This window comes from Thamnophis sirtalis, unplaced genomic scaffold (genome assembly GCF_051295495.1).
Source record: "Thamnophis sirtalis isolate CommonGarterSnake01/CBP01778 unplaced genomic scaffold, rThaSir2_p1.2 scaffold_3, whole genome shotgun sequence".
NCBI classification, from domain to species: domain Eukaryota; kingdom Metazoa; phylum Chordata; class Lepidosauria; order Squamata; family Natricidae; genus Thamnophis; species Thamnophis sirtalis.
Window position 1 is genome coordinate 57,453,929 of NW_028261383.1, and position 16,895 is coordinate 57,470,823.

A 16,895-nucleotide genomic window follows, 5' to 3' on the forward strand; every position below is an offset into this window, starting at 1 on the left:
CATTCATATCCAGCAAAGTCTTTCAAGGGAAGATTTACAGTCACAGACCTTATCTGCAAAACTTGGCAAGGAGTCTCGGAGAGTCACGAACCAATTAAGTGAACTAATTGTCTCCTGCAAACCCCACTCCCCTTTCGCTCCTCTTTTATTTCCTCTGGGAGGGGGCATTCATCGTCCACCTGTGGCCTTACTCCCAAGTCGACCCTTGTTCTTTAGCTGTTCCCTTCGACTGGCAACTCTGTACATGTGCACACTGGGAAGAGGCTCCAGCTGTTCATCTGGCTCACTGATTTCTGACTCTGAAGGCAGCTGATAACGGACATACGGCTCTGGCCCCCTCTCTGCCTCCGACACAGAGCCCTCATCAGAGCCTTTCCCAGACTCCAGGACTGCCCCATGTTCCTCCCCAACTTCCTCACTGTCTGAATCCTCTGCCAGCTCCGCTGGCGCGCCACAACTCAATTAAAATTGTGCAGCCACCATATTTTTTTCAGTAAAGTATAATATTGTTAAGAAACAATATTCAAGCCTTCAAGTAATTTTCTTAATTGCTGTCTAGACTTCTCATATTGGAGATGAAACATAATGTTTGATTGGGCAAAATCTCTGATTTAGGGTTGTACAACACTGTTCAAGTCCAAATCTGGGGTCACAGCAGTTGGTATCTTGTGAATTATGTGTGTTTTTTATTCCAGATGCAAACTGAAATGCAGTTGTTTTTGACAAAATGTTTTAGGTTTTTATTCTATTTTAGAAATTAAATTGGATATTGTCTCTTTCCAGGGCTCTACTGACAACTCATATTTTTACAGCTCAAGAACTCTTTTTGAACTCCATATTTCCCATGGCAAAAACATCAAAGAGTTGGGAGCTGTTTCTTCCAAAGCACAAAATGTTTGGAGTTTTGTTTCTGCTTATTGGGGGAAGAGTAGCTTGAGTTCTGTTGTATGCATTCCTAGTCTAGAAACGTCTCCTCACAATCTTGGTAGTGTCATGAAGAGACCAAGATAGTGTTCTTGGGTAAGATGATAGAGGTGGCTTGCTACTGCTTCTTCTGAAAGGTTGACTTACTACATCTTTGGCATTCCTTGGCAATATCCTCTTCAAGGCTTAATCAGACTCAAGCCGATTTCATTTCAATAATTTAGCTCTTAGCCATGGAGTTATTTTTCACAGAAGAGTCTAGGTGACTCTGTACTATGTCAAGATGTTCAGTTTAATTGGCAATGTCCTATTAATTCATTGTCTTTCTTTTTCCTGTTTATTGGGCGATCCTTAGAAAGGGGGGGGGGAATAATCGCTCTGCAGTTTACAACAAACAGCACAATATGAATTAACCTACCTAAGATAACTAATCTTATTTTTTTTTAAAAAAAAATCATTAAATCTAGCCCATCCTGTATTATATGTTAGTCATATAATATGAAGGACAATCAAAGTAGAAGAGCCCTTAGCTCTTAGGTAAACATTAAGAGAGAGATTTAAAGTGTAAAGAATGTAGATACATCACAACTGGGGGCGGGGAATCATCTGCATTTGATTGGATTTTCATCAAAAATACAAAGAATTGAAACACTGATGAGAAAACATTTCTTTTTTTAAATAAAAAATCCCTTGCTTATTGAACTTGCTGATTAAGTGTACATGTATCTACTACTATTTAGGCAGTTGCTTGGATGATTGACAGTTATGTCCCATATATATTTGTTGCTCTAGACCGGGTTTCCTTAACATTGATATCATGGAATAGCCCCTGAAATAATTCACAGGTCTTAGAGAACCCTTGCGTAAGTCACAGAAATGATTAAAACTTCACAATACAATTCACTTCTAACCTACAAAATCCATATTTTACAATATTTGCAATAATAGCAATGTTGCCATTGAGAAGATCACTCATAGCACATGAAAATTCTAACCATTGCATTCTAGCATTACAGAGCATTTTTTAAAAAAAAAAAAGTTTATTTCTTGCAGAACATGTTAAGAAAGACTGCTCTATGCAGTAATTTAATAAATTACTGGCCTTATTTATAAGCTCAGGAACATTAAACTGAGAATGATTTAGGAGCAGTTTCAAATCAAATCCAAAGAATTACCAGACTGGAACCATCAGCCTCTTCCTGAGATCATGTTCTGATGTACAACCCCAGCAAATATGAAAATTAGAAACTATCTGTTCTCCCCTTTCAACTAACTTACCTCTTTTGGATATATTTGGGGAGGCTTTGCAGCAATATTGAGTGACCTGCTAGGCCCCTTGTACCATATTTCATTTATATTTCTATTGATTGTACTAAGTTTGTGAAAGAGATAAATATATGCCAATCACATTCTTCCAAAGATTCAACTATATCATTCTGCTATGTACAGGATGAGTAATTACTCCATCAAACCTCCAGATGAAACAAAAACTGCATCTACAAAGGACTCAAAGAAAGTGAATGATTTTAACTGCCTCCTTGATTGAAGTGTAGCAAAGAAAAATCACCTGCTGGAAAATATAGTATTACTAAAGAGGCCATAACGTTGTTTCAGTTATTCTCCAGATACCAATTGCTCCAGAGGGAAGGATTTGCATTTGTCCAATAAATCTGAATAGATTGTTACTTTATTGATAATAACCAATGTACTAATATTTTTTTTAGGATCCAATCTGGGTTAGTCATCAAGACCAGAGATTTTGTCTTCTGAGCTTTCAGACTCATGCTGGAGCCCATCTAATATTGTTTTTATACCTAAAAGCATTATTCAAAGGCCATTAAATAAAACAAGAAAAACTGATCCAATTTGGTACTGTTTTCTTGCTAAAGTAAGCATGGATAGCATGTATTAGAACTCATAAACTCAAGAACCTTACCTTCGGAGACTGTCTTTCTTCTCATCTCTTGTCAGGCAACTATCAAGGTGGTTATTTATATGTAGTTCTTGAACAGGAACCCCACAGACAGGACACTCCACTGAAATATTTAAACAAGGCCAATCAGATTATAAGTTAAATTACAAAAACTTTCATTGGGGGAAAGGGGGATATTTGCTGTTATACAGTGTGCAGACATCTATATCAATGTGGGATTCAAATTTTTTTACTACCGGTTCTGTGGGAGTGGCTTGGTGGGCGTGTTATGGCTTGGTGGGCGTGGTTTGGTGGGCATGGCAGGGGAAGGATACTGTAAAATCTCCATTCCGACCCCACTCCAGGGGAAAGATACTGCAAAATCCCCATTTCCTCCTGATTAGCTGGGACTCGGGAGGCAAAGAATAGATGGGGGCGAGGCCAGTCAGAGGTGGTATTTACCGGTTCTCCAAACTATTAAAATTTTCCGCTATCAGTTCTCCAGAACTGGTTAGAACCTACTGAATACCACTTCTGATCTAGATGGATTCTTCTCAAGTCAGTGCCCTCCAGACGTGGTGATAGAAGTTATAGTCAAACCTATCCAGAAGACACTAGGTTTGTATTTATATAATTTCTAAGTTCATCATCAAATGCTAATGAAGCCAGCATCTTCAAAAAAAGACATGACCCAATTTTTATAATGAAGCTAGTATAAACAGTTTCCCTTGCTAGGTATTACTAAAAAGAACAATGCAAATAGATTTCTGCCAGCCTGAACAAAGTGAAATCGTTTTCTTGATTCTCAGTAAAAAAACTAAGACTGAAATTGCTTATCTTGCAGCTGGCACAATTACTACCCCATTCATTTTTTTTATTATAAAGCAGTAGAAAGTGAAATGAAGATTTTTTTTTCCCCGTGTATAGTTTTATTCCCTGTTTCACATACTTACACTCATAAGTCAGCAAAATTTCAATGTCTACGGCATCTAAGCAATAATATCGGTAGAGCAAACATGATTTGGTATTCCAAATCAAGTTAGCAAAGATGCTGATGTATGATAAAAGCAAGTATATTAAAGTTATTATTGCATTTTATGTCTTTGACTCACCTTGCAATGCAGAGGTACGAAAAATTAAGTGTGTTACCTTTCCATACATAAGTAATCATTAAATTAAAATTTCAATCTTTTAAGATGAACAAAAGTAGAGTATGATGAATGTAAAAATTCCACCATAAATAGTTTAAAACATGGTCTCATAATTTCCTATTGCTTTGGAACAAGAAGGCCAGCCGAGTACCAATTTCATTCAACTAAATGTTTATCAATTTTCACTGAGATTTTTAATATAAAACTACAGTACTGTATTGTTTTTTTACAATGAAAGTAGTAGTTCTTTTACAATGATAGTATAGATGAAATACATAAATAAAAGCTCACAATTGGGTCTTAAAGGTGATGATCATCCCTAATTCCTAGAATATTGAAATCAGAATTATAAAGTCATTTAGTCATCATGGCTAGTAGTTGCAGATGGATGGATTTATACAACTCTTTAAAAATCCAGCTAAATTAATAGCTATGTGTGTACATTCAGGTGGTAATTTATGCAACCTCTTCCTGCTCATGCAGTCAGAAAAAAACTGACTGCTCATGCAGTCAGAAAAAAATACTTTGCATCATGAACAAATACAAATTGAAATGTACCAATGACAAACAGCAGCATGTGTAACAAGCGATCCTTATGTCAAATAACAACATACGCATTGAGCCATCAAACAATTGCGTAATTTGCATCAATCATATCACAACATCTGACTCAAGTACCCTGTTTCCCTGAAAACAAGACAGAGTCTTATTTTCTTTTGACCCCCCCCCCCTTGAAAACGTTCTTGGACTTATTTTCAGGGAGCTCTTATTATTTTGGGGAGGTGCAGGAAGTGGTGACTGTTATTACCTCATGGCTGCTGCTGTGTTGCAATATTTTCAGGGAGGATTTATTTTCGGGGGAGGGCTTATTTTAGCACATGCGCTCAAAAGCCCGATTGGGCTTATTATCCGGGGAGGTCTTATTTTCAGGGAAATAGGGTAGACTATCATTTGCCCACTCCCTGAGACACTCATGATATCAAATCAAGATAATTAAAATGTCCTTTTTCTTATACATAGCTAACCATAGCAATAAAATCTGTGTAATAGACAAAACTTCAATTCATCTAAAGCAGTGTTTCTTGAAGTGTGGTTCTAAAACCCCTGGGGATCCCCCAAAAACCAAAATTATTTGCCAGTGCTGTTAAAAAATAATACAATATTAAAATCCCATTAAACAATCGTCAGAAGAGCTAATGGCAGTCAATGCATCAATTTTAATTTTTAATGTTGGTAAATATTAATAAATATAACCAAGCAAAAGCTCTTTGGGGGTCCTCCATTAACATTTAAAAATAAGAAAAGATCATGGGGGGGGGGTGATCAAATTAAAAGGCTTCATCCTTCTTACCATGCTTCTAAAAAAAAGAGAGAGAGAAAACCCAGAGAAGCTAAGATTATATCCGAAACACCCCAAAATGTAATCCTATGCACACACAGATGGTGCAAGGCTCCACAAATGAACCATTGGCAAAAAAAAGGAAAAAAATTAAAATGTTATTAAAGTTTTTTTTTAATTCTTTATCATCTGGCAGGTGAAGAGCTTCCCACCAATCAACTGTGTTTGATAAGTTCATTTTAATTGTCTTTTTTGGGGTAGTTGAATCAAATCATCACCTAAAACAGTGGGGCAAAAAAGTATTTAGTCAGCCACCAATTGTGCCAGTTCTCCCACTTAAAAAGATGAGAGAGACCTGTAATTGACATCATAGGCAGACCTCAACTATGAGAGACAACATGAGAAAACAAATCCAGACAATCACATTGTCTGATTTGGAAAGAATTTATTTGCAAATTATGGTGGAAATTAAGTATTTGGTCACCTACAAACAAGCAAGATTTCTGGCTCTCACAGACCTGTAACTTCTTCTTTAAGAGGCTCCTCTGTCCTCCACTCATTACCTGCATTAATGGCATCTGTTTGAACTTGTTAGCAGTATAAAAGACACCTGTCCACAACCTCAAACAGTCACACTCAAAACTCCACTATGGTGAAGACCAAGAAAGGACACCAGAAACAAAATTGTAGACCTGCACCAGGCTGGGAAGACTGAATCTGCAATAGGCAAGCAGCTTGGTGTGAAGCAATCAACTGTGGGAGCAATAATTAGAAAATGGAAGACATACAAGACCACTGATAATCTCCCTCAATCTGGGGCTCCATTTTTTTTTCTTTATTATTTATAGGCCGCCCTTTTCCCTGAGGGGACTCAGGGCGGCTTACAATTCATGCAAGATCTCACCCCGTGGGGTCAAAATGATCACACGAACTATGAGCAAAAATCCCAGAACTACACGGGGGGACCTAGTGAATGACCTGAAGAGAGCTGGGACCAACGTAACAAAGGCTACCATCAGTAACACACTACACTGCCAGGGACTCAGATCCTGCAGTGCCAGACATGTCTGGGCCCGTCTGAAGTTTGCTAGAAAGCATTTGGATGACTCAGAAGAGGATTGGGAGAATGACATATGGTCAGATGAAATCAAAGTAGAACTGTTTGGTAGAAACACAACTCGTTGTGTTTGGAGGAGAGAGAATGCTGAGTTGCATCCAAAGAACACCATACCTACTGTGAAGCATGGGGGTGGCAACATCATGCTTTGGGGCTGTTTCTTTGCAAAGGAACCAGGATGACTGATCTGTGTACAGGAAAGAATGAATGGGGCCATGTATCGTGAGCTTTTGAGTGCAAACCTCCTTCCATCAGCAAGGGCATTGAAGATGAAACGTGGCTGGGTCTTTCAGCATGACAATGATCCCAAACACACCGCCCAGGCAACGAAGGAGTGGCTTCGTAAGAAGCATTTCAAGGTCCTGGAATGGCCTAGCCAGTCTCCAGATCTCAACCCCATAGAAAACCTTTGAAGGGAGTTGGAAGTCCGTGTTGCCCTATGACAGCCCCAAAACATCACTGCTCTAGAGATCTTCATGGAGGAATGGGCCAACATACCAGCAACAGTGTGTGCCAACCTTGTGAAGACTTACAGAAAACGTTTGACCTCTGTCATTGCCAACAAAGGATATATAACGAAGTATGAGATGAACTTTTGATATTGACCAAATACTTATTTTCCACCATAATTTGCAAATAAATTATTTCCAAATCAGACAACGTGATTGTCTGGATTTGTTTTTTCATTTTGTCTCTCATAGTTGAGGTCTACCTATGATGTCAATTACAGGCCTCTCTCATCTTTTTAAGTGGGAGAACTTGCAGAATTGGTGGCTGACTAAATACTTTTTTGCCCCACTGTATATGCTTGGCTTCTTGAAAAGTTTTTTCTATAAGCTATATTCAGGGAACAGCACATAGATAGGAGAAATTCTGAAAATATTGAAACATTTCATGTCCTACTTTTTTCTTAATAATATAACAAAATTATTTTATTTTTTGTATGTTTTATAATTAATTAAAACTAATTTCCGTAAATGACAGTAGTAGGATGGATGCTCATATGACAAATTATATTGGTCATATGTTTTTTCTGGCCATTAGGGGGGAAATAGCTTTATGCATTTTAACTAATGATATTGCTGATGTAAGGGACATGGTGGCTTAGTGACGAAGACGCTGAGCTTGTTGATCAGAAAGGTTGGCAGTTTGGTTGTAGCACCACATAATGGAGTGAGCTCCTGTTACTTGTCCCAACTTCTGCCAACCTAGCAGTTCGAAAGCACGTAAAAATTCAAGTAGAAAAATAGGAACCACCTTTGATGGGAAGGTAACAGCATTCCATGTGCCTTTGGCATTTAGTCATGCCAGCCACATGACTACAGAGATGTCTTCAGACAGCGCTGGCTCTTCAGCTTTGAAATGGAGATGAGCACCGCCCCCTAGAGTCGGGAATGACTAGCACATATGTGCAAGGGCAACCTTTACCTTTTATTGCTGATGTATTGTTACTGTTTTACCTTTGGAAGATTAGATTAGATTAGATTAAATTGGATTATCATAGAGAAAATGTATCTATTTGGTCATTAGAATTGACAACTTGATGGCATATCATCAATTAATCAATGTGTAATGTTTTAATTTCTTTTTTTGTGTTTTTATTACTTATCCTACAGTTCGTATTCTGAAGTCCTTTCATTTAACTGGTCAGAAGTAAAATAAATAAGCAAAGAGATTTCATTTATAATTGGCATAATAGTGACTGTTTACTTTATACATGGAGGTAAGAAATCTAGGGAAACATGAGTACTAATAGTCTTCTAGTTTCTTAACCTTGGAAACTTTAAGATGTATAGACTTCGATTCCCAGAATTTCCTATCCAGCACTCTAGGGTGGCTTAGGAATTCTGGGAGTTGAAGTTCTACACATCTTAAAGTTCCCAAGGTTGAGAAACACGGCCCAAGTGTTTCCCCCATTTCATCCACCCCCTGAAGAGAAGCTTATTGTATACAGTAGTGAACATCTAAGCCAACACAAAAATACCCACAGTTAACATCAGTGTAGAAGCAACAGTATGAATAAACTGATATATTAATATAAAGATGAAAATAATCGGAATCAAATATGTGACATAAACTAGCAAGCGTATAGAAAAATGAAGGTGCAATTTTGATGTATACAGCAAAATGCCTTACCTTTTGTGACAAATTTTGTTGCAGATGTGGAAGGCATTTCAGAGTTTCTGATGCTTCCAGTGGGAGCTGTATTTGCTACTTCTTTACCACCTGCCTCATAACTTTCTTCTGAGCTACAGAGGTTCTCCTCTTGCTTTATTTTAATATTTTTGCCTTTGTCAGCTGATATTAAATGTCTATTTTCGTTGACTGGAAAGGTATCTGCACGTTGCTTTTTCTGTTTGAAAAACAATCCATCTGGAGAGTTCAAAATGTGACCTTGGAGAGGAGCTTTCTTAGGTAACAGAGTTGGAGAAGAAATTGATGGAGAATCCAAAACTGCCTGGAACAACCGCTGTCTAGGAACAAAATACAGCGCTAGATCAATTTACAAAACTATTTTTCTATATATTTTTTTCCTCAGGATTCTTTTGAACATTTGAAAGGGAACAATAGCTAAAACCCAAGCATGATACCTTCTGGCTGAAGTTCTGCTGAAGCTTAAGTGAAAGGATGATAGTTAATGTACGCATCCACAATCAACTGAATACCTATCCCTTTATTTGTATCTAGCATTGGGAGCTGAGATACAAAACCCTTAAACCACCTACTCTTTATTTATATAAAGAGAAGGAAAACTCATCAGTTATCCAATAATGCTGTAACATTTTTAGAAGAAAAAGGTTTGACTACTCTAAATTCAGATCACTTGATGATGTCGTTGAAATTAGAAAAGTGTAGGGTGAGTGAGAGGAGAAAAGAAGAATTAAATAGCTGGGTCCCATAGCAGTTTTTTCACAATCAACAAGTACAATATTTTCACACCAGTAAAGTGTACTTTTAATTCCAGAATTTCTATCACACAATACACTTTATTTTCTTCAACGTTTGTCCTTTTTTTAATGCATTTTTCCCAAAATATATTTCAAACAATAAACACTGATCAGTCAATTTAGTATATTTTCAAAACAATTAACACAACACATCAGTTATTGGTTGAATATCTACAACTTTGTTTCTGTTATGCATTTTTCCTATGCATATCCCAGTACATATAATTAACCACAATCCTCTAATTATGGTAGTCCTCTAAGCTCAAGAAATAATTACTATAATATAAAAACAGTCAGTTTTGTTTAAGGCTGATAGGAAAAGTTTGTACCTACGATTTTGTGTAATTTATGAACAGATGTAAAGAAGCTACAGAAGACACAATGGAATCTGCATGTATTTTAGGATGCACATAGCCTCTGGCCTATGTATTTAATACTTAATAAATAAACCTCTTATGAAAGGTTTGGGCCACAAAATTCCTCCTAGGATGCTATGCTACATATTAATTTGAAGACTGCTGCAATTAATATTACTGAAAGTTGATTACAGATGCAAGTGATAACAAATTCATTTGTTACATTTTGATATAAAATGAAAGCAACATTAAAAATAATTGAAATTCTATATAATTTCCACTCCCCAAACACATCTTAAAACTTTTATGAATCTATTATCAATGCCAATTCAGACATAATGCAGTTATTTCATAGCAAAATGCTCAACCCAATTATTAATGACATAATAAAAGTACTTTTTGCAAAAGTACAAAAACTATTACTGAACTTTAAAAGTTATTAAGAGTCATACTGTTAATACTAGTTGTTGCCTAGTTACAATAAGCTAACTGGTGACATCTAGTGGACACATAATAGGTCCAATGTTATTTGACATGTTCAATTGGTCAAATTAAACAAAAAAATTAAATTAATACAGATCTTTTATGGCATTTACCAGAGCAGATGTCAAAATCTCCTAAGACACAAAGCAAGCATTTTTCCTTCTAAAGGGGAGGCAGAAAAGGTATCTTCAGCTCATAAAGCCACGGATCCATAAATATATAAGCAATGAAAATGTTCTATTGAGCCAAAATATAATTTTCACTCATGAAAATATACCACAACCTTCAGAAAAACCAATTACAAACTTAATCAATTTTTAAAGACAATACTCTTTTCTACCAATGGCTCAAATCCACATAGATCAGTTCAGTTATAGCCAGAAGATAAAAGACTGTGCTCCTTTCACTGAATTACTCTACTAGAAAAATTAAGGGCTGATGTTATTCAATGTCTACTTGTAACCACTAGGTGAAGTTATTTGGCCACACAGGTCAGATGTGATCAATACAGCAGATGATACTCTTATGGAAAGGCTCAGATCCTGACCAACCAAATGTTAACATTAAGGTTCTGCTACAGTATCTGGAGGTTGTTGGAGTCTCCATGGAGAACAGATTGAGGCTCAACTCTAGCGAGACTGAGTGGCTAAGAATATGTGTACTAACTGATTCCAGAGGTCTTCCAATTATAGGAATCGGTAAGAATTATTCTCCCAGGCAAATTTGGTTTGGAGGACTTCTAGTTCCTGCTTAAAGAACATGAAAAATAGAGAACAGAACAGAATAGAATAACAGAGTTGGAAAGGACCTTGGAGGTCTTCTAGTTCAACACTCTGCTCAGGCAGAAAACCCTATATACCATTTCAGCCAAACGGTTGTCCAATCTCTTCTTAAAAACTTCCAGTGTTGGAGCGTTCACAACTTCTGGAAGCAGGTTGTTCCACTGATTAATTGTTCTAACTGTCAGGAAATTTCTTCCTAGTTCTAGGTTGCTTCTCTCCTTGATTAGTTTCCATCCACTGCTTCTTTTCCCTTCCTCATGTGCTTTAGATAATAGTTTGACTCCCTCGTCTTTGTGGCAACCCCTGAGATATTGGAACACTGCTGTCATATCATCCCTAGTCCTTCTTTTCATTAAACTAGACATACCCCAGTTCCAGCAACCGTTCTTCATATGTTTTAACCTCCAGTCCCCTAATCATCTTTGTTGCTCTCCTCAGCATTCTTTCTAGAGCACAGGTCTCAAACTCACAGCATCACCTTGCTATAACTTGATGTTTCTCAATGTTTTCTCCATTCACAGAACTGGGGTGATACCTCTGGCCCGTGGGCCGCCAGTTTGACACCCGTTCTAGAGTCTCAACTTCTTTTTTTACAGCATGGCGACATGCAGAAAGTATCTAGGAGGGCATTGCATAGATTTGTTTGCCAATTGTGTCAATTCCTGGATGAGAAGGCCTTTTTCAGTCACCTCTGTATTACTGCAATATGCATTAATGGAGCTGCCCTTGAAGACTTGTGCGGAAGTTATAACTGACCCAAAATGTAGTACTGTAATTAGTTATGGATACACCTCACTCTGCCTTGTAACATTGCTATTCCATCAGCTGCTCTGATCAGTTTCAGGATTAGCCTCCAGGTGCAAATTAAGGTGTTGATGATCATTTATAAAGATCTTCATGCTACAAGTCTTCTCCGTTGCTGTATCTGCCATTTGGAATAGTATAGTATTTACCTATATAGCCCAACCACTGCAAATTCCAAGAAGATACTATAGATTTGAGGTTTTTCCCAAGGTTCTGGATTAGGATGGGTTATGGCCCAGACAAACATTGGGTATGATTGATGATTGATTTTTCACCTGAGCATACTCATCATTTTAAAGTAGACATCCTTATAAATCTCCTAAATAAATAAATACAGTTCATAATTATGCAAAGTTCACCCAGCAAATGGAAAACAAATCTCTTTCAACTTGCTAGATGGATCAATGGGAAAATGAAATGGTGAGACTCCAAAGTCAAACATGTAATATCTTCCCATTTGTTTCACATATACATCCATGTTTTCATAGTCCCAAATGTGCTTTTTCAAGGGGCAACTGGACTTTCTTGTTTTTCTTTCAATTCAAAGAGAAACAAAAAAGTCCAGTTGCCTCTTGAAAAACCAACTTTGGCACAACTATGACCTGGATGCCTGAGAATCTCCATGTCCATGTTTTTAATACATCATTATATCATGGCACCCTCCTCAGAATGTAAAGATATGAACAATCACAAGATATGTCTAAACTGTACTATTTATGCTAGTATTTAGCCAAAGATACTATATTGGACAGCTATTGCTTTGGTTCTTCTCCAAGTCAAAAACATATAGATTATCTGACTTCCCTGATACATAAGATTTATACATATCCATTAAAGAAATTTAAAAAATGGTGAAAGATTATAATCCAATATCAAATTGGATGAGAACAGCACTACTTGACCTTAGAAATATTAGACAAAGCTTTAAACGATAAAATAAAAGTTCCAATAAATCATTTGACACTCAGACAACTTAGAACAAAGTACCAACTAAAATATTAATGTTGTGGGATTTAAAACATTATTTTCTAAATTATCATTGATTTTCAAGAAATAGAAGCATTCTGAGTTAAACACAATTTTGTCACATTTAAAGCAAGCTTCCCACATACCTTCTAAATATAAGCATAATTAAACAAATATATGAAACATAAATAGTGCAAAAGGATGAGAAGAAAATTACTAATGGAAAAAATGCAGTAATATAATGCCTTTAAAATGTTAACCATTTATAACCACATGAATTATGAAATATTGTTAATATATTAATGCCAACTCAGTATATACATGCCTGTGTCTCTTTATCTATCCATCTATAATTTATATTATATTGAACCTTCCAGAAACTCTAGGCAGTTTACAAAAATCTTGTAAAATATTAGAAATCTGAGTTATAAGCAAACTTCTAATGACCTTGCAGAAGCCATCACTGTTGTTCGAACAAAAATATAATATTACTTAGTGATGACTAGCTTTTGGAAAAATGCTATTAAAGAAGAAGCAAGTTTCAACTCTGAGTGGAGGCCATTCCAAAGCAGAAGGATATTCAATAATAATAATAACACCTCTTAGTATTAATTAATACCAGATGGTTACATTTTGGTTGGAAGAAGGAATTATGTTAACACTTTAGGCCCAAGTCCTGCAAGGCTTTAGATACCACCAGTATTTTGAGCCAGTAATTAGATAATTAGATAATTAGAACTATGGAAAAACAATTACTACCAACCTGCCTTCCATTGAGGACTTGTACACTGCACAAGTCAAAAGGAGGACTGTGAAAATATTTACAGACCCCTCACATCCTGGACATAAATTGTTTCAACTTCTACTGTCAAAATGAAGACTATAGAGCACTACACACCAAGACAATTAGGCACAAGAATAGTTTTTTCCCTGAATGCCATCACTCTGCTAAACAAATAATTCCCTCACCTCTGTCAAACTATTCACTAAGGCTGTATTACTATTACTATTAGTCTTATCATCGTTCCTATTGTTAAGTCCTCGAGGCTATGAAGCCATTGACTTGAATTGCTAGCTGCTGATTGGCTAAGACGCGAGCAACCAGCTGGCGGGAGAATCCAGCTACCCTATTGGTTAAGCATCTGACAGCTCTAGTATAAAAGGGCTGTCAGCTGTCAAATGCTTTGCTGTTTGCTGGTTCGAGGTTTGCCTTACATTGAGCTGTATGTTACTGTAATAAAAGGTTGTGTTATTTATTTATTTATTATTAAAATTTATATGCCGCCCAATCCCAAAGGACTCCGGGATAGCTTCAACCTGCCTTGCCTCAGTTCCTGTCTGCCTCATTCTCCCTACAGAATACCTATCACCCATCTTCTCCCACTTATGACTGCAGGAATGTAACTTTGTTGCTTGTATCCTTACAATTTATATTGATATTGTTTCCTGATTGCTTATTTGTACCTTATGACTATCATTAAGTGCTGTATCTTATGATTCTTGATGAATGTATTTTATTCTCCCTATGAACACTGAGAGCATATGCACCAAAGATAAATTCCTTGTGTCCAATCACACTTGGCTAATAAATAATTCTTTTCTACCATTCTAAACTATTGAACACTATCAATAGCTAGTGCACAGCCTGCCACATAAGTGGTATGCAACTGTGGTTGTTAATAACCTATTATGGGTTTTGATTCTAAGAGTAATAATACCTGTGGGTGATGAGTTAGACTGAGTCCAGATGGCCACTGATTTGGACAGCAAAAAAAAGTCAAAATGGGACCCATGGGAAAATGCCAAGCCCTAAATCACACCCACAAAATTAACTAGGGCTGAGAAATAGAGAATCCCAGGAGATTCAACAGATTTAAAATAGCATACAAGAACTGTTTGGTAATCACTTGCTACACAATTATAAATTTGGCTCAACTATATAATGTGGGATTCTACTTTATTGAGAGATGGAGAAACACAAAAAAGTTTGTACTTTTTTCCACATGCATTTTAAGTACCTCTATTACTTGCAGTGTTGCTGTTTTCTAAAACTGAAATTTATCTTCAAAGAAATCTCCTCCGGTCCATTGATCATGAGCTTCCTTTTAGATGCATCACTTATTTTTACAGTGAACAAAATGCACTTAGTGTCCTATGTCTTACATAATATAGTCAATATTCACTGTGGACATAATTAGGATAATTGTATTAACAATGAACGTTGACAATTTTATTTTTAGTTCTTTTCTAAATGTTTCCCATTGTAGAAGTGATTATTTTTATAGCAGCTGAACACTGAGCTCTTTTCCACAAACTATCTACTGTTAAGTTCAATATTCTTTTCCTAGTCAATCACTACTACCAGCCAGGTTCTATCAATGTACATTGTTAATTCATTTGGCCAGGATACAATTTACCCTTGTGTTGTTTTTTTTAAATGTTCACTTCCTGGATTTGGTATTTTTTTTATCAAGTCTCTCCTTTTTTGTTTAGCTATCTGTTTATTCATAAATTTAAAACTATTAAAAGAAACAGCATAGACTTACAAAAGAATGTCCAACCCAGGAAGTTAACTAAAATCTTGAATTCAGGGACATTACAGACAGATACACATAATTCATTCGGCTCCCCTTAATTTCATTAAATTTTTGCTATGTGTTTTATGCAAAAATATGCATTAAAAACATTTTCATGTTGCTTTTAAAATAACACAGCATTTCAAAATTGTGTACACAGACACAAGATTTTTTTTTAGTAGAAGAGGTAAATGTGCAAATAAATAGGCTCCTCCATTACAGCCCTCATTTTACTAACTGGTTTCCTATTCAGTCTATATTTAAAGAAATTCTTAAATATTAATGTTATAGCTCCTAACCTTTTATTTCTTATTTGCATTTATAGTATTGTCTGCTTATATAGCTCTTGTGTAACTTTCCTTTCCTTTTTTGTATTCATGCAGATAACATGTTCATTTTTTGTGATGACCACTCAACTTAATACTCCACCCAAAGGAAAAACATACTGTGTTTCCCCGAAAATAAGACAGGGTCTTATTTTCTTTTGACCCCCGAAATAAGCACTTGGCCTTATTTTCAGGGAGATCTTATTATTTTTGAGGTGCAGGAGGCAGCAAGCATGGTCACCTCATGGCTGCTGCTGTATTGCAATATTTTCAGGGAAGGTCTTATTTTAGCACATGCGCTCAAAAGCCCAATTGGGCTTATTATCCAGGGAGGTCTTATTTTCAGGGAAACAGGGTAACATGCTCAGTTTTAATCTGCAGTCCCCCACCCCACCTATATATCATCAGTGCTATATAGGTAAAGTGCATCTTCCAAATGATGGGTTAACCAGAGGAAAATTAGGGAAATGTTGTGTTACTATGACTGTTGTGCTGGGCTTCACAGGAAAGAATAGGAATGTACTAGTGCAAAATACCAGGTAATTGCCATAGTGTTCTGGCCATGTCGACTGCTGGCCTATAGCCAATATCTAAGCTCTCAAGCTAAAAATGGCTCTCTATTTCCTTGTTCTAACAATTTCTTAGAAGTTGCATTAAACTCGTGCTGTGACATTTGGTTTATTCAAGTTTATTTTCCTGATTTGCAATATTAAAGCTAGATGAACTTTTAACTTTGTGGGACTATGTGACCTTTAATCACTTATTCTGGAAAACATACATTTGTTTTCTTACTTAAACTTTCATTTTACCACTTCTCTATGAATTAAGATACAATTACCTTTGCCTTCCTTGGCAATTTCCCATTTATATGTAAATAAAAATTACTAACACTATGTCACAATTTTCAGTTGGTCCAGCAGCACGTGTATCTTATGCTCTGCATAAGTCCATAACCAATTCTTTAAGATGCACATTTTTTGTATCTAAAAGTTTAACGATTAATGTGGAGGGGATTTTTCTACTATGTGAATAGTTTAAGCCACTTTAATGAATGGCTCTAATATTTATTTTGGAAGTTGGTATATTGCTAATCATCTTTCAGTAATTCTCCAGAAGGAATTTGATTGCTGGTTATTTAAAGTCCTTTTTGATGCATGAATTATTAATACCGCAAAGTTCCCTTCCCTCTCCATCATTTGCTCAGATAAAAT

At 36.3% G+C, this 16,895-nt stretch overlaps 1 protein-coding gene across 5 annotated transcripts in view; it reads right to left on the reverse strand.

Moving 5' to 3' along the window:
* RAD18 (RAD18 E3 ubiquitin protein ligase) overlaps nucleotides 1-16,895 on the reverse strand; it is a 120,288-nt gene that overhangs the window by 86,230 nt on the left and 17,163 nt on the right. For all 5 annotated transcript variants that reach the window (XM_087708923.1, XM_087708924.1, XM_087708920.1 and 2 more), the window contains exons 5-6: nucleotides 8,580-8,917; nucleotides 2,861-2,960 (exon numbers count right to left, since the gene is read on the reverse strand). In XM_087708923.1, coding sequence (XP_087565049.1) covers nucleotides 2,861-2,960; nucleotides 8,580-8,917 — 438 coding nt within the window. The remainder of the gene's footprint in view (nucleotides 1-2,860; nucleotides 2,961-8,579; nucleotides 8,918-16,895) is intronic.